This window comes from Carettochelys insculpta, chromosome 15 (assembly GCF_033958435.1).
Source record: "Carettochelys insculpta isolate YL-2023 chromosome 15, ASM3395843v1, whole genome shotgun sequence".
NCBI classification, from domain to species: domain Eukaryota; kingdom Metazoa; phylum Chordata; order Testudines; family Carettochelyidae; genus Carettochelys; species Carettochelys insculpta.
Window position 1 is genome coordinate 31,990,452 of NC_134151.1, and position 24,494 is coordinate 32,014,945.

The 24,494-nt window shown below is 52.7% G+C and overlaps 1 protein-coding gene across 3 annotated transcripts in view; it reads right to left on the bottom strand.

Moving 5' to 3' along the window:
• Nucleotides 1-24,494, bottom strand: part of PDGFRB (platelet derived growth factor receptor beta) — a 65,999-nt gene that overhangs the window by 39,772 nt on the left and 1,733 nt on the right. For 2 of the 3 annotated variants that reach the window (XM_075009344.1, XM_075009341.1), the window contains exon 2: nucleotides 454-527. In XM_075009344.1, coding sequence (XP_074865445.1) covers nucleotides 454-526 — 73 coding nt within the window. In that variant the 5' untranslated portion in view covers nucleotide 527. Of the gene's footprint in view, nucleotides 1-453; nucleotides 528-6,200; nucleotides 6,267-24,494 lie in introns of those variants that run through there. The other variant, XM_075009343.1, reaches the window with a different exon arrangement.

Consider the following 24,494-nt stretch of genomic DNA (forward strand, 5'->3'; position numbering starts at 1 on the left):
CGCAGGGCCCAAGGTAACCACCTGGCTCATCTTGCCCAAAGGCCGGGCCTGCTACTTAGGCTGGCTGAGCACCTCAGCTGCACTGAGCGGCCCTCTCCCCAAAGACAAGTGACAGACACACACAGCCACTGGAATCCTCCTCTCCCACTTCTCCATGCATCAAAGCCCTGTAGGAAAAGGAACCTGGGCCCGGATTTGGACCAAGAATGTGTGGCACTAACCCTTTAAATAGGGATGCTGACATGGTTGCTTGCCTGTGGAGGGGTATGCATGGAGGTCTGTTCATTGGAATGAGGTGCACAACTGTGTGTGTGTTCATGTGTGTGGTCATCCCAGCCCTCCCGCCCGTCGCCCCATTCATTCTGTCCCCATGGATGGAGTGCAGTTTTTGCAATTCACACACGCCAGTGGAGAGTCATCCTCATGCCCAGCCACACCCAATCCCATGCTCACCTGCCAGGAGGAGGAGAAGCATCTTCAGCGATGGAAGCAGCATGGTGGTGTTACACTGCACTGCAGGCCACATCCTGTTCAAGATCACCCAGAATTAGTATTATGGTACCAAGAGCAGAAAGGACGCCTAGTTCACCCCCAACCTCCCGAGCTACACTCTTACCCACCAGTCCCAGAGCACCTCTGTTGAGCCCCAGGGTCTGGCAGGAGCATGACCCTTCTCTTGCACATTTCAAAGGCATTTGTGCTCCTTTGAGGCTGATGAAGTTCCCGGCTTGTGGTGTTTACTTCCCTTCTCAAACCTCCTGCAGTCCCCACTGCCCAGCACCCTAACCCCACTATCAGGCTGCAGGTGAATTCTCCAGGCAAAAGGACCCATCTTGTTATCTGGGCGTTCCTTTGGCTGATGGACCCTATCCATGGAGCAGGCTAGGTGACCCTTCCATTCCCAACACAGAGCTAGGGCCCTGACAGTAAAACCACCTAACTCCTTGGGAGCAAATTGGGCTGGGAATGTGTCAAGGCTTCTCTCACTCGCTGCCAGCATGCCAGGAATCTCCGGTTTCCTTCCAGCCTTCTGAGGCCACTACTCATCTGGGGCCATAGTGCAGTGCAACTTTCTCTGTGTCTCTCACTCTTAGCAGGCCTGCGTAGTTTCTCTTACTCTGGAGTCACTTAGAGGCCAATTCTAAAGCACCTCTTGTGACCAGGGATTTTGCTGAACATTTCACTGAAATGTGGCACATCTTGCTCATCCTTTTCTGGAAGTCTCCCTTCTTTGAACTAGCCCAGCCTTCAGAGCCCTGCTCTCTCTCCCTTCTGTCCATACTCTCTTCTTCCCTGGCTCAAGGGTTGGGGAGAAAAGAGGACCATTCTTCCTCCAGAAAAATCCAACTTTTTGTTGAAGAACTATTATATTTTGGGTGTTTGGGGTGGTTCTCTTGCAAACACTGCATGTTTCTGAGGAAAGCAGACCCCCATCACACATTTTCATTTAGTCCAAAACCTGATTTGCCCTCTTCTAGAAAAATTTCGACCAGGCCTAGCTCTTGGCTCACACATCCTTGTGCAGAACAGGTGATGGGACATACAATAGCAGGTGATTTCCACGTGCTGTGCCTTTTTTGCCCCTCAGCACAACCATCTGCCCATGTACAGCCGGGACAAATACTGAAAAAGGCAGAAGAAAAGATCAGAGGAAAGGAGCAGGGAGGAGCAGACGTTCCCACTGACCCTGGGGAAAGACAACAGCAAACAAAGTGCTTGGCCTGTGGGAAGACAAGTCAGAGAACAATTTGCTGGAAGCCATTTGGACTGGGACCCTGTTCAGCAGACAGTGCAAGCTGCAAATTCCCCTCTCGCCAGCAGTTGGCAGGAGTCTGGCTCATCAAACACTGACAGCAGGGATGGCTTGGCAGGAAGTTGGAGGGAAGAGGGAATCATAGAATCCTAGGGCTGGAAGGGACCTCAGGAGGTCATCTAGTCCAGCCCCCTGCTTCAAGCAGGATCAGCCCAAAGATGGACCATCTCTTGTCACTCTTTTGGCACTTGGGCTTTCCCTAGTATTTTCAAGGTGGGTATTGTCTGTCTCCCTCTGCTTTTGTGAGCTAGTGCTGTACTGTCTCCAGGGTGAGTCCCAGAGAGATGGACACAATGCCGTTGTCCAAAATATCCTGCTGATGAAACCCTTTCTCTGGCTCTCAGGTACAGCACAAGGTTCCCCATTAAAAACCCTGGCAGGAAAACGGTCCACAACTTTCTGTGCCAGGGAGGGGCCTAGAGCGATCACTTCACCCCACACAACCCACTGGATCCTAAGTGGGCAGTGACACAGAACAGCAGAGCATGGGACCTCATTCCTAACTGCAAGCCGCCTCCAAGGCACAGCTACCTGATGGACTAACGAGAGATGCACCTGAGCCCAAACCTGGGATCCAGCCCCTCTGGACTTTGAAAAAGCCCCACGCTGTTTAAATTGCATCCTGAGCCCTGGGCGGCACAGAAGGGCTGGCTAGGGAAGGCTAGCCCCCAGCCCCACCTCTTCCAACTGAGGCTCCATCCCTTCCATGGGCCTGGACCTGCCTCCCCCACCCCACCCACCCACACACACACCTCGCCCAGGGCCTGGTGAAGTCTGTCAGCCACCCTGGTGGGGAATGTTGGATCTGGAGCCAACGAAGAGACAAAGGCAGGGGCAGCTGCTTGTGATGTCATTAACAACGTGAACCTGATCAGGAGTCTCTCTGTCATGCGAGTATCTAACAAAATCATGTTGCACAGCACACAGAACGTTGCCAGCTCTGAGTGCTGCCTGCGACTGCACTGACATGTTGCATCTGGTCCATGTGGTTGTGCCTCTGTCTGCTGAGCCTTAGGAGAGGAATGGTTTTTACATGACATGCAGCCATCAGATGTTTTTGTTACCCTCTTGCTCTGGCCTGAAGAGCACAGATTTACCAGCAAGTCCTGCCAGGTCCCTGACTTATTAAGCAACTTTCTCCACAGCTTTGTTTTTCCTTCTTTCCCACTCACTCAGAGGTATGTTTCCCTGAGGGAGTCAGAGCACGTCTACCCAGCAAAGAAAACACAGTCCCTGGGCCATGTCAGCCAGCTAAGGCTCACAGAGCTCAGGTGGTTGAGGGTTGCAGGGGGCATGCTAGTTCATTGCTGTGTAGGAGACTTCCAGGCTCAGACCTTAGCTCAGGCTCTCGGACCCTGCAGGATGAACATAACAATGGCCACCCCGGGTCAGACCAAAGGTCAGTCTAGCCCAGTGTCCAGGCTTTCGACAGTGGCCAACGCCAGGTGCTCCAGAGAGAATGAACAGAACAGGCAATTGTCACGTCATCCCTCCCCACTTGCTCATTCCCAGCTTCTGACAAACACAGGCGAGGAACACCCTCCCTGCCACCCTGGCTAACAGCTGTTGATGGACCAGTCGTTAGTCCATGAACGTGTCTAGTTTTTTCATGCTCAGAACACCCCAGCCTGAAACTGATGCAGCAATAAGGCAGCCCCACCGCCCAAGCCTCGAGAGCTCACAGTGTCCGTCAGCCTTTGCTGAGCAGACACACCTCTGTGGGTATGAGGAGTGAGATGGTATTTAGGCTGCACACATACGTAACATCTCTACGGAAGTCCCCCTGCTGGAAGCCTGCAGCAGAGGAAGGACAGAGCTTGCTAGCTAACTGCCTTTCTATTTCATAACTGAGCGGTAAAAGCAAAACCGAAAAACCATTGGTTGTGTTCCACAACCCACCTTCCACTGGGGGTCTTACTCATAGATTTTAAGGCCAGAGGGGACCATTAGGATCACCTAGTCTGACCTCCTGTGTTACGCGGGTCACAGTCTCTGCGGCAAGCCCATGCCTTCTGTTTGAGCTAAGGCAGCTCTTTTAGAAGGACGTCCGGTCTTGATTTAAAGATGTTTTAAAGATCTATTAACCTCATCTGGACCCTGGTTTTGCCCCCATCACTCATGCTGAGTAGTACTCCACTCCAGGAGCAGTCCCGTTGATTGCAATGGGGTCACTGATAACATCAGATACTACCTGACATAGAATCGTGGACAAGTAGGTTTGGAAGGAGCTTGAGAGGTCATCTAGTCCAACCCTCAGTGCTGAGGCAGGAACAAGTAAACCTGGAGCACTTCTGAGCTGTATTTGTCTAACCTGGGCTGAAAAACTACTCATGACAGATTCCACAACCACCCTGGGTCACTTATTCCCAGATAGTTCCTAACTACCCTTTGAGGTAGAAAGCTTTTCCTGATATTTAAGCTAAATCTCCTTTGCTGGAAATAAAGCTCATTACTTCTTGTCCTGTCTTCACTGGGCTTTGAGAATGACGGCGAACTGTTCCCTTTATAACAGCCTCTACCATATATAAAGACTGCTACTAGGACCCCTCCACCCCTCGGTCTTTTGCTCAGGGCTGAACATGCCCAATTTTTACCTTTCCTCACAGGTCAAGTTTTCTCAGCCTTTTCTCATTTTTGTTGCTCTGCTCTGGCCTCGCTTTCTAATCCATCCACACCTTTCCACACGTGGCACCCAGAACTGGACACAATACTGCACCTGAGGCCTCCCCGGTGCTGAGCAGGATGGGACAATCACTTCCCACACCCTTCACACCATACTCCAGTTCAGACATTCCAGAATGATAGTCAACCTGCTTGGCATCACATCACTGGCTCGCATCCAGGTGGGGATCCACGATCAACCCAACCTCCTTTTCTGCAGTGCTACCCCCCGAGTCAGTTATTCTCCAGGTTGCAGTTGTGAGTTTGATGTTCCATCCCAATGCAGTCCTTTGTCTTTACTGAACGAACGTGGGTGATTTCAGAACAATGTATTAAGATCCTAATCCCCTCCTCTAAGAGCTGGTGTCGTCACACAGTTTAGATGCTTATGCTCCATCCCACGGCTGCCTGCCCGCCTCTGTTATCAGAGCTGGTTTTAACAAAGCTGCTTGTTGCAAGAGGGTATTTCCACCGGAGCTGCTTTCTGTACAGCACTTGAGGGTGGAGACATCTCACTGCCAGCATCGACCTCTCCTTTATTTATCTGCTCTGGCTGCATGCGAGGCGTACACTGTTTCTTCCTATCTTACAGGAAATGCTTAATCTCTTCTCCAGTGGCTTCCCTACACAGCTGGCACATTCTCCTTGGCCTCAAGGATGGAAAGAAGAGAGGAGGAGGCACTGTCACCGAGGGCGTGTGTTTGGGTTTTATTTACATGGTGCCTTTCTGGAGGACCAAGTGTGTTCTATTATTCACATTCATTGTGCTGTCACAAAGGTGGGACCCTCTCTTGGGCACGCACACACACTTTTTACTGCCCAGCCAAAAGCTCCATGACACATGGATCCCATCAAATGTTGGCAGGTTTGACCTCCTCAAACCTAAGCCAAATAATTAGCCCCAGAGTTTTGCATCTGGAGATAAGAAAGTCTTTCAGGAAGTGCGAATGGCAGGGGTGTGCGGCACAGCCCACGCTGGCAGTCATCCTACAACTCTTGTGAGACCTGCTGTTTTTCTCGTAGCACACCTCCTGAAACAAGGCGAGACTCTCAGCTTTCAGCAAAAGACTAACAACCCTGTAGCCCTCCTGGCTGCAGAGAAAAGCCTGTCCTCTGACTGGGGCACAACGGTTTAGAGAGAGAGAAAGAGAGAGGAGATCAGATGATGGTCTGGTGACCTCTTCTGACCTGTGACCTGCTGGCTACTTCCAGCTGGCCAGGTAAGCCTGAGTCCCAATGCCCAACCCTGAGCTCCCCCAGGTCCAGAACCACCTTCTGCACCCCAAAACCCCTCATCCACACCCCCACCCCAAAGCCCACATTGCCAGCCCAGAGCCTACACACCCTCCTGCAACCCAGCCCCCCTGCCCCAACTCACAGTCCTCTCCTGCTTTCCAAATCCCTTGCCCATCCCCCCACCTGGACCCCCTTCTGCACCCCAAACCCCTCATCCACACCAGAGACTGCAACCCGCAGACACAGCCCGCAGCCCCTCTTGCACCCTAACAAGCTGCCCCACCTCGGTGCCCCCTCCCACTTCCAGCCCCCTTATTTGGAGCCCAACCCAGTGAAAATGAGGGAGGGGGAATGTAACGAGGGGGATGAGCCTCGGGAAGGGGCCGGGGTAGGGTGTTCGGTTTTGTGGCCACCCTATTCCCTTAGCAGCGAGCAGCCTTCCCCACCCCCACTGCCTCTCCGCACCGAATGGCGACAGGGTGGGACTCACTCCAGTGCGACTGACCGACGTGTTCTAAATGCTGGCAGAGCCTCCCCTGCCCTCGCCCCAGGAGAGAGCTGCCGTTCCGGCCATGCCAGCGCTGCTTGTCCGGCCTGCCCAAAGTGCTGTGCAAAGGGAAATGGTTCACAGCCTGCCGGGGAGGTTTTCTGCGCTCGGCTGTTTATTATTCTAGAAGAGGAATTTGGCTGGGAGAGGAGACGGGAGGTCAATTGGCTCTGGGAGGCGGCCCAGGCTGGATGGGAAACGCAGGCCCTTTGCTCACTGAAAGGCACATTGTCAACTGCTGCTGCGCAGGGCTCTGTTGGCACTGGCTCCCCCAGGCAGCTGCAACAGCAGGAGCTTTCCATGGAGCTGCATTCAGCACTGTGCCCCACGCAGGCAGGGGGCCTGAGCCCTGAAAGCCTCTCAAAGCCTCCAGATTTGGTTCTTGTCTGGGTGCTCACTTCCAAAATGAGAGGCCTGGGTCAGGCCTTAACATGGGTCTCTAACCAGTGTTCCCTGTAAGATGAGCGCTTGGGCAGCTGCCCAGGAGAGATTTAGGTGCTGTCCAGATAATTAGCAGAGTGCCCACAGCCGGCAGCCTGTGTTTCTATTGTGGTGCACATTTGCACATGCCTCAGTGCATGCAACAAAATTTATTCTGCACATGGATGGAAAATAGAGGGAACATTGACAGAGACCCCTGAACTAAATCCCCAAGCAGTGGGGATGTAGATGGAATAGGAGGCAGATAACTAACCTTGTATGCATCTGTACCACAGCCCAATGGCTATACCTTGTCTCCTCTCTAATCCCCTCAGCCCGTCCCACTGGCTGCACGTACACGCGCCTGCAGTCAGAAAGCATGAGGCAGGAGTCATTCCTTCAGATCAGTGGGACTACTCTGCACAGCACGCCAGCTGGACTCACAGCAGTGGGAGGAGCTAGTGGACGGGGCAGTGCTGGGGCTTTGCAGTTTACAAGCCTATTACAAGGCTGATGGAAACATGGCCTGAGCGTCAAGCAGGGGCAGGAAGGCCTTGGGCAAACACACCACACTTGCTGAATGTTATCAGAGCCCTGGCCCTAGATTGCTGCTTTCCAGGGAACAACATACTGGGATAGAATAAAAAGAGCTCCTTTGACCACTCGTCCAACTGACTGTTAATATTACAGTCCCCAGCTGTGCTCGACTCTGCATGGACGGGGTCCGGGCTTTGAAGACCTAACAAGGCAAGGCAGCAGTCCAGGGGTGGGAGGGCAAACAGAGATGATGTGAGCTGCTCCAGGTCAATAACAAAGCTGGGAATAGACCAGTGCCGGGGCTTTGCAGTTTACAATTTATGTGAATCCCAGGCTCAGGTCCTATCTGCTAGAGCACTCCGTGGGCTGGTTTTCCCCTCACTTCCTGTCTGCAAAGGCTGGGTGCAGCTGTGGCTTCTCCACTGTCCTCTGCTAGAGGATGGTCAGCCCAAGTCACGTCTTGTACGGCAATGAACTTGCCTTGGGAGCTCTGCAACAGGAACAAGGTCACATCTAATTCTTTGCTCCATTTAAAGTTAGCAACGGGCACATCCTCTGTCTGGGGAAAACATCCTGCCCTTCCTTGGAGACGCACATGCCTGCGTGCTTCTCTGATCCCCCCGACCACGTGGCAACATCTCCCAGAGGTGCGTACTCAGGCAGCGTCAGGCTGCCGGATTGCACTGATTCCCCGCATTTCCCCCTTCTCTAGGCAGTGATCTGGCAGAGGGATGCTATTAGGCACAAGTCACCTCTGTGAACACTGCAGGTATGTCAGGAGCGTTAGGCAGGACAGTCACAGATGTTCTTTAATGGAACAAGAAACTGACCTGACCTCACAGCACGTAGTGCATCTGCTTGGACTGCAGGTCCATAGTGTTTGTGCAGCGCACCAACTACCAGGGAAGCATCTCACATACATGCCCTGGAGAGTCTGCAAAAGTTGAGAGCTGAGCATGGGCCTGATAGCATCTACCAGGGCCAGACCCCTTAGTTTGTTTCCTGGGAGCAGCAAAAGGCAGCAGCCCTCCACATACTCCATCCGCCTGCCTTCCAGACAGGGCAGGGTCATAGGAGAGACGCCATGGGTCCTGCATGGCTTGCGAAGGCACACAGCCTAGAGGCCTGTGGTTTGCAATGCACAGAGTACAGCCATATACCGAACGACACTTTGGCCCAACCAGGCTTCCAAGTCGGTCCTCTATTCAGCCAGCAGCCTGATCACACCTGCTCAGAGCTCACCAGGGCTGTGTGAAGAGCGGAGGCCTGCAAGAAGCTCCTCATGTGCTAGGAGAGCCCTCCGCGCCAGGCTGGCTCAGACACTAAGGCAGGAACTTGGACGCACCTGGTAGATAATCTCTCTCATTCACATCTGAGTGGCAGTATGATCCTTGGAGCTAAGTCACAGGGCCCCTCAGTCACCCCTTCTCCATCTTTGGGCCCTGCTAAATTAATGGTCTCAGAGAAGGGGGGGCATGCCTCCCCATTTAAAAGGTGGGGTGACTAAGGCCTTTTGGTTCCCTCCATCTTCAATACCCACAATCTCTTGCAAACATTCCACATTGCATGGCCCACTCCCAACATTTGCAAAACATGAGTCCACCCCCACCCCCCACCGTATCCAGAGATTTGCTTAAAATGCACGAGACGGAAAATAAATGTCAGGTTCCTGGGGGTTCAGTCTTCAGATTTCTAAGTCTTTAGGACAGGGCTGGTTGTGGGGTCCCGTCGCTGCGGAGTGAGTCTTCTGAGGCCCCTGAATGTCTCTGTTTAAAAAACAACCAAGAAAACCTCCAGCCTGGTGAGACATCTGGGAAATTTTGGGTTGTGAGACTTAAAAAGACAAACTTTGCCTGCTCGGTCAGGATTTGGCAGTGGCTTATAGTAAAGGGACAAGACTGCCCAGTCTGCTGCTGCTCAACACTGGATAACTTTAGACCTATTTTGGCCTTTCTGACAATAATTTGGGGCCTCATAAAGCCCATTTTGGGCTGAGGGAGCAAATACCCCCAACATCCCTCACTAGCACGAGGAAGGCTTGGCGTACGCTCAGGTCATCATGTCTTCCATCTTTTCACCACAGTCACGAGGCCACATGGGAACCCAGCTCAAGTCCCATGTTCACACTGCTGAGAAGGGAGTGTTCCTTCTTTTTTTCCCATCCACGTGCAGAATAAATTTTTATGTGCACTGAGACATATGCTATGTGCACCACCACTAGAACCACACACTGCCTACGGTGGGTGGCCAGAGGCGCTCTGCTAATCAGCTGGGTGGCATCTGAATCTCTCCGGGGCAGCTGCCCAAGAGCTCAGCTTACAGGGAATGCTGCTGGGGAGGGAGAGTTCTGGAAGCGGCACTTTTGGACTCTGGGGGGATGGGGTGGGGGAGTGAACCCCTGGGATTCTGGTGAAGCTTCCAGGAGCTCTAATCCAAAATAGGCTCTACTGTGTGTGGAGAGACAGTTTCGGAACAAGTTTTGCTTATTCCAGGGCTTCCCTGTAATGTAGATGTGTTATTCTCAAATATCTAATTTTGGAACAACAACTCCAGAATAATAACATTATAGTAACAATAACATAATAACAATAGTAACAGTTTTTGTTTTAACTCCAGAATAAGCTATTCCAGAATAATTTAGCCATGTAGACATACCCAAAACTGTCCCCTGCTTCCTTAGGCTAACCTGCTATTGGACTCAGTGGCAGGTAAAGGGGGAATTAATCGGGTGTGCTTTGCTGGAAAAAGGATCCCAGAACCAGGCCCCAAACCAGGGGGGATTTCGCTGTCTGCAGAACTAAGGCACAGACACAAGCCAAAAAGTGGGGAGATGCCAGGCCTCAGGCACTAAAGTGAAGCCACGTCTCTTCCTCTCCTTTTCTATTTCTAGCTCTCTTTTATAAGCTCTCAGCCATTCTGCGATTCCAGGATCTCCCACAATGCTTTGCTGGCCCCAAAATTCTGCCAAGCCGGCGACGTGCAGCTGTTGTAAATTAGCAGAAAGTCCAACAGGCTTCATTTTTGCTTTGTTAACCCATTTCTGAGTCATCAATGAGCTCATAGGTACCCACATGTCATGAAAAGCATCACATGGATCAGCATATCCAGGGCTCCATTCATGCCTCCTGGGGGCTCGACAGGTTCTCGCTTTTAGGGACCCCCGTTCTCCCTCAAACTGGGCCAGGTGAGTTCTAAAAACTTGAACTAATTCTAACCCAGGCTTCATCATAAATCTCATCTGCCTTGTCTTGTCCACACGGGCGCGCGCGTGCGCACATGCACACACACACGCCCTCTGTGGCGCCACTTCTTTCCCATCCTTCAGTCTCAATAAATCAGACTGGTTTTTGGCTGGAACTGTCCTCAGTTGCAACATCCCTCCTCTGGGGTCTGCAGGCTCCCATGACACGGCATTTATTCACAGGCCAGATTATCATCAGAGGGCCTTTTCCCAGCACATGGCTGGAATTAGGAGGCGCGCACATGTGGAGAGACGCTCTTTCCAAGCCCATGAACAACTGATGATAAAACACAGAGGTATGAAATCTGAAACCAAGACAGGGGGCTGAGGGGGAAGTCCCAAGAGAGGCCCGGTACATACACATACTCTGAAACGTTGTTTCCTGGCTCCAGTCTAAGCCATTTAGACTGGGGCTGATTCACTACTGCTTACAGCCTGCGTAGCCCTTCGCACCAGTGCAAATTGGCTATAGATTGCTGCCATTCTGGGCTCGCTTTGCACTGGTATGAATGATGAGAGTTGGGCCCTGTGCAGTTAGCTAACACTGTGCATGCCAATTTAGCGCTCTCCCTGTTGAAGTCAGCAGGATTTTGCAAGCCTCTCCCCTAACAGCCCTTCTAACTGAAAGCCTCACAGCTACTACAATAACACCCATCTCTTCAGCAAAGTTATTCTGGAATAGCTTATTCTGGCGTTATTATTCCAAAACAAGATCTTCCCGAATAACGCATCTACGTTACACGGAAGCCCCAGAATAAGCAAAACGTATTCCGAACTAGTGTGTCTGCCCATGATAGAGCCTATTTCAGATTACAGCCCCTGGAAGCACTGTTCTAATCCAAAATACCATGTCTACACAGCAGAATTATTCCAGAATAAGCTACTTTGGAACAGTTTATTTCAAAATAGCCCCTGTTCCCTGTCTACAAGGCCCCTATTCCAAAATATCGATTTCGCAGTAGGCGCTATTCCTCATACAACGAGGTTTACCAAATTCGAAATGAGCCGTCCGCTATTTTGAAATTACTTCAAAACAGCAGTTGTGTTGTGTAGACACTCGCAAAGTTATTTCGGAATAGAGGCTGTTACTCCAAAATAACTTTGCTGTGTAGACACACCCTTACAGTCAATAGATCTCAAAGTGCTTTACAAAGAAAGTCAGTAGATTTCACAGATGCAGCAAGGTCACCAGTGGTGCTGGGAAGTGAATGCAGCTCCACTGAGGCCCATGCTAGCCAGCAATTCGCTAGGCCAGTGGTTCTAAAACTTTTTTTGGTCTGAGGCCCACCTCTTCAATCCAAACCTTTCTGCGTATCACCAGCCAACCCCCATGATGACAAAATGCATTTGCTCAGCTCTAGCCATCTGATATAGTAAATTATTCATATTAGTCTATTGAAGCATAAAAACATAGATACACATCTGTAAAATAAGGGCTGGGCCCACAGGACTGGAGAGCCAGGGCGCACTCCCCACCTGCAGGGGTAGAGGCAAGTCCCGCCCACGGCCCACCTGCAAGACAGTCATGGACCGCAGTTTGAGAAGCACTGTGCTAGGCCATTCTGCCTCCTCTATATAAGGGGACGCAGATGGAGTCATCTCAGTGGGTTTTCCAATGAGCAGATGATTAAGCTCAGAGAAAAATTCATCCTACAACCAGGACACAGGAGCTTCTTCCAAACTCCCCTCTGTTTGTGCCCCACACAAATGCATGACACTTACAGCAGCACAGCACAGAGAGTAAATTTATAAAGCTTGCAGGTGATGCCACGCTGGCAGGGGTTGCAAGTGCTTTGGAGGACTGGGCCAGAATTCAAAATGATCCGGACCAGAGGTTAGCAACCTGTGGCTCTGGAGCCACATACGACTCTTTAAGGACTCTTTTGTGGCTCCCAATGCTAGAAGTGCAAAGTGTAAAAAAGACAACAAAAAAACCCACCTTCCTGATTATTTTCGATATTTTGGTGAATGTCTAAAAGCCTAACAATGAACAACTCCGATCTATATAGCAAACGATATACGATCTTGAAACGTTGGCTAACCCCCACTTAATATGTGCAGTGCATCATGGGATATGTGCATTCCCTGTTCTCAAAATAGGGGTAAAAATGTATAGTTTGGCCTTGTTTAATAAGGACTGTCGTATGCACATGCATTGCAGTTCTTGAATTAGTGAATTTTTTTTTACTAAATATGAAAAAAAATGGCTCTTCTTGCTCATTTGGATGCCGACCCCAGATCTGGACAAACAGTTCAATAAGGACAAATGCAAAGTACTTCTCTTAGGGAGGAACAATCAGTTTCACCCACGCAAAATGGGATGTGTCTCCCTAGGAAGGAGTACTGCAGAAAAGAATCTACGAGTCATAGTGGATCACAAAATAAACATGAGTCAACAGTGTGACACTGTCGCAGAAAGAGCAACCCTCACTCTGGGGTGCAGTAACAGGAGTATCATAAGCAAGATGTGAGAAATAATTCTGCTCTCCTCTGCACTGATTAGGACTCATCTGGAGTGTCCTGTCCAGTTCTGGGCATCGCATTTCAGGAAAGATGTGGAGAAAGTGGATAAAGTCCAGAGAAGAGCAACAAAAACGAAAGGTCTGCAAAACATGACCAGTGAGGGACGACTGAAAGAACTGGGGTTATTTAGCTTGGAAAAGTGAAGACTGAGAGGGCACATGACCGCAGCTTACAAGTTCCTAAAAGGGTGTTACAAGGAAAAGGGAGAAAAACTGTTCCCTCGGCCTCTGAAAATGAGGACAAGGAGCAATGGGCTTAAACTGCAGCCAGGGAGGTTTAGGTTGGACATTTGGAAAAACTTCCTAACCATCAGGGTGGTTAAACACTGGAATAAATTGCCATGGGAGGCTGTGGAATCTCTATTACTGGAGCTATTTAAGAGCAGGTTAGATAGACCTCTATCAGGGATGGTCTAGCTGGTGCTTGGTCCTGCCGTGAGGGCAGGGGACTGGACTTGATGACCTCTCAAAGTCCCTTCCAGTCTTATCATAAAGTTAGCATAAAACTGGTTAAACTTGAGGGCTGAAATTTTCACACTGCAGTGGCTAGAGTTTGTTAGATCCATATTGAGGCACCTAAAGGAGAGCTGCCTGTCTTCCAGAGTGCACTGCAATCCCGGGGTGCTGTAGGCTGAAAATCAGGTGCCTTTAATTTTGGAACCCAGAAATAGACGTTGGCGCCTGATACCAAAAATGAACATTTTCAGTAAGAATCCTAGTTGCCAAGTTTGGGTCGTCCTTGGAGTGACTCCGTGCTGGATGATGACATTATGCTACAGCTGTACCATGTACTATGTGCTCTGTGCTAATGTTGTAGTGGAATGATCTGCACTCTGGTCCTATAACTATTACCTGTAAGTAACCACCCACCAGCAGCTCCTCAGTCAATGTAAATATATGCAGCTCCATTGAAGACACTGGCTCTGTGTTGATTTGTCATGGAACTGACACCAGCTGAAAATCTGGCCCAGAATGTCACAGGCATGATAAAGACTAGGAGGGCAGATGAGCTAAGTGGCACATTGGCGGCAAAGACAGACTAGCCTTCCCCAGCTCACTCATGGCTTCAAGCCCTGGTGAAATGACTGCTCTGGCCTTGGACATCTAGGAGGGGGCTGGGGCAGAATGAGGCTGGGTAATCAGGAACGAGGCACAGCAGTGTGATGGAAGCTGGCACAGTGATTTCCAGCTCCACAGGTCAGGGACACTGGTCCTTTACTCTCCTGAATGCCGAATTCGTTTCTTTTTTATTAATGGATTTTACTGTGTTTTACTGGCTTATTGGACAGAGATTTCCCATCTGTTCTAAGCAGGTCAGGGAATTTTACAATCAATGCAAATGCAAAGGAAAATCCGTGGCAATTAGTCCAGGGAAAAATGAGCTGGTACTTAAAAGCTGAGCAGTTTCTCCACACCAACTTCAGGAGAGACACGGCTGGTAATGAGCAGCACAGGATGGAAGGGCTTTACACTGGCAACTGGCTAGGAAGCCAGTCCTAGAGGGCCCGATCTCAGGCCCATTGCAGTCTGTCGAGAGCATCCCATTGACTTCAACTACCTTTGGATCAGGCCCAGAGTTAGCCTGGCTCTAGTCCTGTTGCCATCACTTGGCTTTCATGAACACCAGAATATGCCACATCGACCCAGACGGGCCTTTCCCCCAGGACCCAGCTACCCAACCCCCTCAAGGACCTTTGCTTCTCAGAGCCACCATCAGGGAGAATAACTCTGGGAAGCAAAGGAAGCGACTGGGGTCAGGGTGGGAGTTGGAAGCTGAAGCCCACCAAGAGGTCAGGGCAGTGCTCCATTGCAGGATAACTTACACCTAAAGTCCATCCCTGCCCCCACCACTGCTCATCCTGCCTCATCACAGCTCTCCTGTGTTCAGTGCCCAAAGCTGGCACAGCCGCCTGATTGCCTCTGACAAAGGCCCAGGATGAGGGAGACAACACAGTATTAGACAGGGGAAGGAGATTTGAAAGGAGTCCAGGTTCCTCTCTGTGCCTTGTGCAACCTGGTTGTGTGACTCAGCGTTTCTGCTATCATCTCTTTGGAGTAACAGGAACCTAGCTGGCTCTCAAGCTGCCTGGGATCTTCCTATGATCTGGAGTGGCTGCATTTGGTGATGTATGTTGTGCGTGTGTGCAAACCACATCTGTGAGCGCGTGAGCATGCAAGCTGCATTTGCACACCTGCTGTGTGTGTGCGTGAGCAGATCCACCGGAGGTCAGGTCACACTCCTGGGCTGTTGCATGTCAACTCCTGGAAGCTCGTTGCATCACCTGTTCTGAGTTTGGGACCAGGCTGTGCCCTGCCCATTGCCCCACTCTCCAGCAGGCCCATGGGAGAAGTAGGAAAGGAATGGCCTGTTTTGGATAAATCCAGCATAAAAGGAAACATCTGTTTGGAGAGGAGCCAGGGTTATAAATAATCCCCCAGTCCCAGAGGGGCAACATTCATCACCCACTCAGCTGCGCATGCTTCCTCCGCCCCCGCCATCAAAAGAAAGACCAGGCTCCTGAATCTGCAAGGCTCTTCCCAAAGGCAAGGGAATGCGGAGCCGTCCGTGGGAAAAAGCATGTGCAGTGTCAGGCAGGAGGAGGGGCTGGGGATTCACTGGGGGACCAGGGCAGGGGGCGAGGAATGGGAACGGAGGTAGGGAATGAGCTGGAAAAGGAGCAGCTCACTGAGCAAACCTCGAGCTAAGCAGATGTGCCACACAGCTCTGCCATGGCAGATCGTCGGTGGCAAGGGAGGTTTAGGTTGGATATTAGGAAAAACTTCCTGTCCGGGTGGTTAAGCACAGGAAAAAATTGCCCAGGGAGGTTGTGGAATCTCCATCACTGGAGCTATTTAGCAGCCGGTTGGACAGACATGTGTCAGCGATGGTCTTGACAGGTCCTGCTGTGAGGACCTCTTGAGGTCCCTTCCGGTTGTATGATCACTGCTGACACGCTGCCTCCTCCGCTTGCTCTGGTCTGGCACCTCTGCGCAGTGATCCTGAGGAGCGCTCCAGTTTGGGCTGCAGTGTTTTGACCTGGGTGGATATCCACATGGGGACTTGAATAAGGCCATGAAATCCTGCTTCACAGGTGACCTCACAGAGGGTGAATAAGCAGAGCTCCATGGCCCGAGAGCTGTTCGCTAGTCACTGCCCATAGTCGGCTAGAAGAAATCAGGCCCTGGCTATTCTGGGTGTCACTCAGTTCCAGTACACAACCACCTGAGACTTCCAGCCCCTCCTGTTTTCAGCACACCTGAAGCACTTTGCGTGTGCACAAGGGGGGAGAAGAGGCCAATCAGGAACCATCCCACCCACTCCTTGTGTTCCTGCCTGGGGCCAGCCAGTGCACCCAGGCCAGCTGGGCTGAACCAGCAGGAGAGAGGTGGGCCAGAGGCTGCATGCAGCACTCTCGCAGGAGATCCTACTCGTGATGCTGTGCTGCACCTGAAGATTTACAGGAAACTTGGTCAGAGTTTGGCCAGGATTCTGTGCTGACCCTTCTGTTACTGCTGCTGGCTTAAAGCCACAATCAGACTGATGCTACAAGTATGTGCAGAGATATCCACGTCCGCACAATTGAACGGAGGAATAGCTCAAAAGTGCTGAACAAAGTATGGGACTGGGGTAAGCTAACCCTGGCTTTGACACTGAGTCTCTCTAGGGCCTTAGTCAAGTCACTCCATCTTTCTCCCACCAGTGTTCTCTCAGTGGGGATAAGAGCTCTTGTCTACCATCATCAGGACAGAGGGCCTTCAGTTGACCTGAGGACTAGCCAGCTCAGCCTCCAGGCAACTTAACAGATCAGCTGAGTTGCGGCCAGTGTGCCTGATTGGCTGAAGGGAGCAGGCAGGCCTGCTTTTAAGATCATCATCAGCTTATGCCTGCAGCTGTGACTGCTCCTGTCCCTGTCTTGTTCTCGGCCCAACTCCAGTTCTCCTTAAGTTCTGACTATGACCCTCAGCACTGCTCCTAGCCCCTGGCCACTGGTCTGACCACTGAGCATGGCCACCCATGCCTGGTCCTTACATCCTGTAGGGAGGCCTGTGCTTGTTTGCAAAACAAGAATTTTTAGAGATTCAGGTGCTGCCCTGCTGATTAGCAGAGCCCCCACGGTGGGCAGTGCATGTGTCCATTGGTGGTGCACATCAGCACACGACTGGGGGCGCATAAATTTTTTTCCACCCATGGATGTGAAAAAGGAGAGGGAAGGCTGGTCGGCAGGTCCCTGTAAGAAGCAACGTTGCAGGCCCAGCCCAACGTGCTAAGGCCAGCACTGAAGCTTCCCAACTAGGAGACGAGCCAGAGCGACCCACAAAGCCTTCGTGGCAGAGAAAATGCCGTCACCAGCGCTGGAAGCACCTGTGCTTTCCTCGCCTTGTGGTCTCCTCTCCCTGTCCCTAATCTATTGTCTTTAAGTGCAGTCTCCATCTTATAGCCATGCTTAGTCATAGAATCCTAGGGCTGGAAGACACCCTAGGGAGTCATTAAGTCCAGCCCCCTGCCCAAAGCAGGGCCAACCCTAACTAAATCATCCCAGCCAGGACCTTCTCTTGGGCAAAAGAGCTAGCAGATGCCAGGTATCAGGCTGATGTGTGAGCAGGGTTCCCTCCCATTTTTTCCCCATCCATGTGTGGAATAAACTTTGTTGCGTGCACCAAGGCATGTGAGGTTGTGCACCACCAGTAGAAACACACACTGCCCATTGTGGGTGCTCTGCTAATCAGGTGGGCTGCCCAAACACTCAGCTTACCAGGAACCTGGCTGATAAGGCTGGTGCAAGGGTGAGTACCATCTCTGTTACTCACGCTCTGCAGCTGGTTGCCTTCGGAGAAGCAGGCAGATGTTTTCTCCCTATCAATAACTCTGTGGCTTGCAGGGAGCTGTGATCTATCCTCCTTCGGTAATTAAAAGGAAGTGCTGTTCTAAGGAATACAAGAGGAAAGACACTCAGGCTCCTGGTGCGTAGGAGTCTTCTTCAGCTGCTGTCTTTTCAGCATGGCCTCTGTGGTGACATCTGAGCCACGGTGGTATCCGGAGAGCTACCCTAGTGCTGAGCGGCTGCAATGATTTACTAATTAGAAGCAGAGAGGGGCTGGGGATGGAGTGTGAGAGGAGGCGGGAGAGGAGAGGAAGAAATATTCGCCGTCCCCTTATGTTCCTCTTGGAATTTTCAACACCCCTGCTCCCCAAAATGGGGTCCAGTGCGGAACTCAAAGCCCAGGGACAGAGAAATTGGCAAGTCCCACAAGTGAAACCCACACAAGGGTGCGAGCAGCTGCCCAGGCATTGCCCCAGTATGGCAGAGGGACCCAAGCAAGCTGAATCAGCCTCTAACGTGAAACCCTCCCTGAGAGGCAGTCCCAGCCCGGCACGGAGATGAAACAGCTCAGAAGAAAGGCAGCTGATCTTCTCGTCTGTGCCATCTGTGAAGGACCAGGGCTTAACTGCTTAGTTACGGAGCTTCTTGTCCTGGTGCCTCGGATTAAGCTGCTCTCCAGAGTGAGGTTGGGGAGGAATCTCTTGGAAAGGGCTGCAGGGGCATTTTGCCTGTTTGGGGAGTGGTGATCGCGGCAGGTTCTTGTGACTGCTGAGGGGGTACCAGGAGACCCAGGTGCTGTTCCTGGCCTAGCCAGCGACCTTGGGTGAGCTTCTTCCCCTCTCTGTGCCTCTATTTCCCCTCCCACTTGAGGATTTGCATTGCTGTAGCACTTAGCAGCCCTGGGAACTAGCCGGGATCCCACGGTGCTCAGTGCTGTACGAACACAGACGAGTGGGCTGGGTGCTGGCCCAGTGTTCTGCCTCTCTTGTATGCTGTCCAGGGGCCAGGGCTGCGTCACGCTCTGTGTCTGCTCTGTGCTTGGTGCTGGGGCCAGGAGGTGCTACTGAAATACAAGCGACTGACAAAACTAATCAGACTCCACGTAGAGAAGTGGGTGGAGATGCTCAGGGGACATCACTGGGAGGCAATGCAGAGCCTGTGCTCGGGCCCAGCGGTGAGCAGCAGGCTGGAGGGAGACCAGGAAGGAGGGAGGGAGCGGAGCAGAGGGTGACTAGCTCTCCACCGGGTATGATGCTGACGGCCATACCGTGGAGCTGACACACTGTTCGGTGCAGCCCATAGACAGGCAAAGGGGGCAAGTGCATTGGGCCCGGTGGACTTCAGGGAGCCTGGGGTTGCCACTGCTGTAGTAATGTGGTAGGACCAAGGGGAGCCCTGGAGCTGGGATCTGCGGAGCTGCGGTCGGCGGGGGGGAGGTTGTAACTGCGTGAGTGGGCGGGGAGGGGAGAGCCAGGCTGGGACAGGAAGGAGGGAGCTGAGCCGGGCACGGCAGTGTACGGAGCCAGAGCCAAGTGGGGGGGGATCGGGCTGGGAAGGTAAAAGAACAGAGCTGGGGGCAGAGGTGGGCAGGGGCGTGTGTAGCAGAGGGGGAAGGGGCCAAACTGGGCACACTGTGGGGGCCAGAGCTGGGCAGGGAGTTGCTGGGGGACAGAAAGGGGAAGGCAGGTGGGAGGGGTACCTCCGGGGGTCCCCTGACTCAGCTTGGTGCTTGGGGTTTCCCCGGCCGGGGACAGGCCTGTGGCTCTGTCCGAGGGAGGGGCCAGGGGACCCAGTGAGTGTGCTGCGCTGGGGTCCAGAATTCCTGCCAGTGGGCCTGCCCCTGGGAAGTCATTACCCAGGCTAGGGCTTGCAGGGCCAAGTGCTGCAGGTGGTTAAAGCACTCAGCCTGGGATGCAGGAGAGCTGGCACTGGCCCTGCTCTGCCACTTACGGCCAGTGTGACCATGAGCAGGTGGCTTCTGCCCACCCTTCCATAAGCACAGTGTGAGGCAGGCGCGCACGCAGGAAGTCGGATTGGTGGTGCAGCTGCACAGGACCAGGCCACGCACACACCACTCACCCGGATAAGCGGGCAGGACATCCGGCACTCTGGGAAGCGAGGTGGGAACGTTGGGAGGCCTCCTCAGGAGCCTTTCAAGAACTTTGAGACCCCTCCTGGGAAGTGCCACGGACAAACCGCGTGATGCTGTTGGGGGCTCGTGTGCCTGGGAACATCCACCCGGAGGATGAGATTTCCTCACCAGCTTTCTGGGCTCTGAAAGCCACAGCTAGGAAAGGGGAAGGAGAGCCAAGGCCTCCTCCTCCCAGGCCTGGCGTTCTGACAGCCGCAGCCGCACGCAAAGATTCCTGCTCCTTGCAAAATGCCAAGCAGAAAACCTCCTGCCGGCTCAGCAGGAAGCTGAGGTCAAAGCCCTGCAATACAGCTGCTGAGGGTACCACCCCCCCGCTTACAATCCACACATGCTGAAGGGGCTTCGAAGGGGCAAACTGGAGAGCGAGTGCAGGCAGACTAAGCTGCAGAGAACGAGCCCAGTGCCTCAGCTAGCAGGATTACGCAGCAGAGGCCAGGCTGGACACCAGCTGCTTCACAGGTCCCTCTGCCTGGCTCTGACCACCTCTGCTTGCCATGGGCACCGTCCGGAAGGTCTCGGGGAAGGAATCAGAGATTCCTTGAGCTATGGGACCCCTCTCAGCCTGGAGGGTGGCAGCGAATGAGGATGTCTGAACATGAAAAATGACAGGTACAGGTTGAATCTCTCTAATCCAGAACGCTCTCATCTGGCAACAGCTGCAGTATGGCGTGATTTTAGTGAGCCGGATGACCACTTATCATGGGGGCGGCCAAGTTTCCTGTAGTCCCATAAAGTTTGTTTCCAGCCACCAGCCCTGGCTCTCAATGGTCTGTGCTGTTATTTAGCTGTAATTTACCCCTAAGTGTCTTCTCAGAGCCCAGTGAGCAGCAGAAGCGTTGGTGATGTGCTAGACAATATTGAAATCTCATCATCCTGCAAATTCTCTCACCCCGCACCGGGTGCCAGACGAGAGAGGTTCAACCTGTACTTCCACTAGGATCCCAGTACAGTGCCAGCCGGGGATGTCCCAGCACACCCCTTCTGGGCCGCCGGAGCAGGGAGCGCTCCAAGCAAAGCTCATGACCTGCTCTCCCCCAGCACAGCAGAGGGGCAGGGAGCCCCACCACTGGTATGTCCACCCGCGAGAACTTTAGATCTGCAGCTCCAGCTGAGGTGATGGAGACCTGTCAGTGGGGCTGCCACCCTCCATGGATGCAGGGCTGGAGATCCCGTCCTTTGTAACCGGGAAATTCTTCCTCTTCTTTTGGTGCCTCAGGATAGGGGCAAGAGAGGTGGACCCCTGGCATTCCAGTCGTCTCATCGCCATCACTCCAGAGCCCTGGGGCCCCTCTCAGGATCAGGATCATTGCACTGGGTGTAGCCAAGCAGGCTCTGCCCTCAACAGGTGGCAATCGTTCTGGGAGCAGACTAAACGCAGGTGGATTTCCACACATTCGTGCCAGCTCCCAGAATCTACCGTCCCTTCTCGGCCCTCTGGACGCAGCTTTGAGGCCGATCAATCCATGCGCCTAGGCTGGGAAGAATTCTCCTTCTTAAATAAAGCCACATCCATGGTCTCTTGAAAAGCTCCCGAGCTGGAGGAGAAAAGCTTGGCAGCTGTGTGCAAGGGGGGCAGGGGAGCTCTGAAGGGCAGTTGAAGCTCCCAACCCCTTCGACAATTGGTGCTTCTATTCTGCGACCCACTTCTAGGCACATAAATTGAAACTGAGGTGGCTTCCAATTCGCAAGGGGAGAATGCGCCTTCAGAGAAGGGGCCTGCCATGGTGTATTTCTCCTGGCCCTGGTTCAGACAAACCCACAAGCAAACATATTTTTGGTATAAATAAGACAGTGTGTCTCGCCAGTTAAAGCAATTCAAACATGAATGCAGCAATTTAATTGGTGCCAATTACTGTGTCTCGGTAACATTGAGATTTCAGTCACAGCTCCTTAAAGGGCTGGCCAGGCCAAAACCATGAAGGCAGAGAACCCAGCGCGCAGGGCACAGCAGCAGGAGAGAGGCCTGCAGAGTTGACCAGCTGACTCAAGTGGCCTGCCAGCTCTCTGGCTACCTAGTTTCTCTAGTAAAAGATAATGCCCAGTCTGGGCAGGGCAAATCCATCTGCTCCAGGAGGTGCTGGAATAATGGGAGGCTATTCCCCCTGCCCATCCACTTGCTCTCATCTTGCCCTGATTCCTTCGGTAAGGTGGACAGGAATGGAGTGTTCTCCTCTCCTGGTGGGCAAAGGTCCAAAGTTCCCTCAACTTCGGGAAATCTTGGGAACTGGGTTTTTGATCCACACCTCTCTTGGCTCTCCATATACAGGCACCAAGCCCCATAATGCCACCGCCTGACCCAATGCATGCCCCCCAGGCAGGGCTTTGCTCCTTTTCCCACCCCCAACCCCAGTCCAGATTTCTCTACTGGCACAACAATGGGTACTCTAGTGCCAGGGATGTAGGACAGCTGGTGTGTCAGGTGCAGGCCGGCGTAACGTTCCTTGGTACACTACAGTCATAGGAGCGCTAACACCATAGACAGGTGTAACGTTCATTCGCATCACCACAGAGTGAACATTAGTGTCCTGGATGCATTATTTCTTACGGGGGTTTCTCAGGCTTGTTTTCCGCTTGGGCCCTTTCAGTTGCCAGCTGCTGGCTCCTTAGGTAACAACCATCAGTGTTCCCTGTAAGCTGAGTGCTGGGCATTCAGGTGCTGCCCAGCTGATTAGCAGAGAGCTCACAGCCACTAGCAGTGGGCAGCATGTGTTTCCCTTGGCAGTGCACATCACACTTGCCTCAGTGTACATAACAAAATTTATTCTGCTCATGGATGTTAAAAATTAGAGGGAACGCTGGTAACCGTCCTCGTTCTCGCTGCTCTCTGACATTTGCAGCCCTTTTCCTGCCTCTGGGAGGGAGAGCGGGCTCCAGCCGTTGGGAAGCACTCTGCCCAGCAGTGGCTGTGTCTCCACTACCCTGCCCGCTCCCCTGTGGGCGACTATGCCTGCACTGTAGGGAGGGGCAATGGACCCGACAGCGTCTGTGCCTCTTTGAGAGGGTAAGCTCCACTTCTGACCCGAGCTCTTCCTCTCCCTCTCCCTCCACACCAGCCCTGCCTCCTCTACGAGTTACTGCCCCTTCCCCCAGCAGCGTTGCCTCTCAACACACATAAGGCAGCACGGCATGGCAAGGTGCAATCTGAGTCCCAGAAGAGAGCGGGGCTCAACTTCCACCTCTGCCAAAAGCCTCCTCTGCAACCTTAGGCAAGTCACTTACTCTCTGGGTTGCAGAGCCCCCTCTGTAAAATGGGGATATTTAAACCTTGGTCTGCTTAGGCTGGGAGCTCTTTGGGGTGGAGCTTGTCTCTTGCTGGGTTTATGGACCACCACCAGTACCATAGGACCTGGCTGTCATCAGAGGCTGCACAATGATACAACAATGCAAATAATAAAGATCCGTTTCAAAATGTGACACTGAAGCTCCAGGCCCAGGCAGTTCCTGGCTGGGGTGGGGGCAGAGAGCTGGAAGCTAAGGAGGCTGGAAGGATGCTTGATGCAGGGAGCTTAACTGGGCATTTTTGCGGGGGAGGGGAGGGAGGGTGAACCTCATTATGTCCTATTTGCCCAGCAGAGCAGAAGCTTTCAGGAGTAGTTCCAGCTCCTGGGGAACAATACCAGGTTTAGACACTCCCCTGGCAGATCCTCTTTGGGATTCTGTCCCCTTTGTTTGAACACAACAAACACCCCCCCACTTCCCGCTTTTGTTGACATAAGCTAACAAAGCCTGAACAATCCCAGCCTCCAGGCTGACTCTGGGCCACAGCTGGCTCAGTGGACTTGGTGACACAGACGTCAGGGGAGCCCCGACTTGGTCCCATCACAACTCACAGCAGCATCTTACCCCTCACTGCCATGGAGGGGTAGCCAAGGGCAGAGTGCAGCATGTGCTGCTCAATACAGCAGGTAAGACCACTGCTCCCACTCAATATTTCCATCCATGTGCAAAATAAACTTTGTTACGGGCACCAAAGCATGTGCAGATGTCCACCGCCAAGAGAAACACAGGCTGCCGGGTGTGAGGGCTCTGCTGATCAGCTGGGCGACACCTGAATCTCTCCTGGGCAGCTGCCCAACCACTCAGCTCACAGGGAACACTGGGTAAGAGCTGAACTTGGCCCCGATTCAAAGGCTGTGGGAAACCCATAGCCCCTAGGTTTTCCATGGAATTCAGCAGAGTTGCTGGGGCATGTAAGTCCCCTACATCTGAGGAAGGGCTGCAGGATTGGGCTCAAAGAAAATTCTCCCCTTTCTCCCCAGCACTCCCTCCTCCCTGCACTGTCACAGCCACAGCAGCTGTCCTGCCCAGGGATGCCTGCCCTGCACCAGGCACTACTTCTCTTGGCTAACAAGCTCAGGTTGTCATTCTCACAGTGGCCTGGACAATGGCCAGTTCCACCCTGGCCAGCTGCCTGAGCCCCTCGGAAAGTCCCAACCTGCATTAATAATCCCCACATGTGTGTCCCCCTCTTCCCATCAGCACCAATCCAGGAGTCCTTACTCATGCAGGAAGCCCTGCCTCCTTCACAGTCTCCCTTTCAGA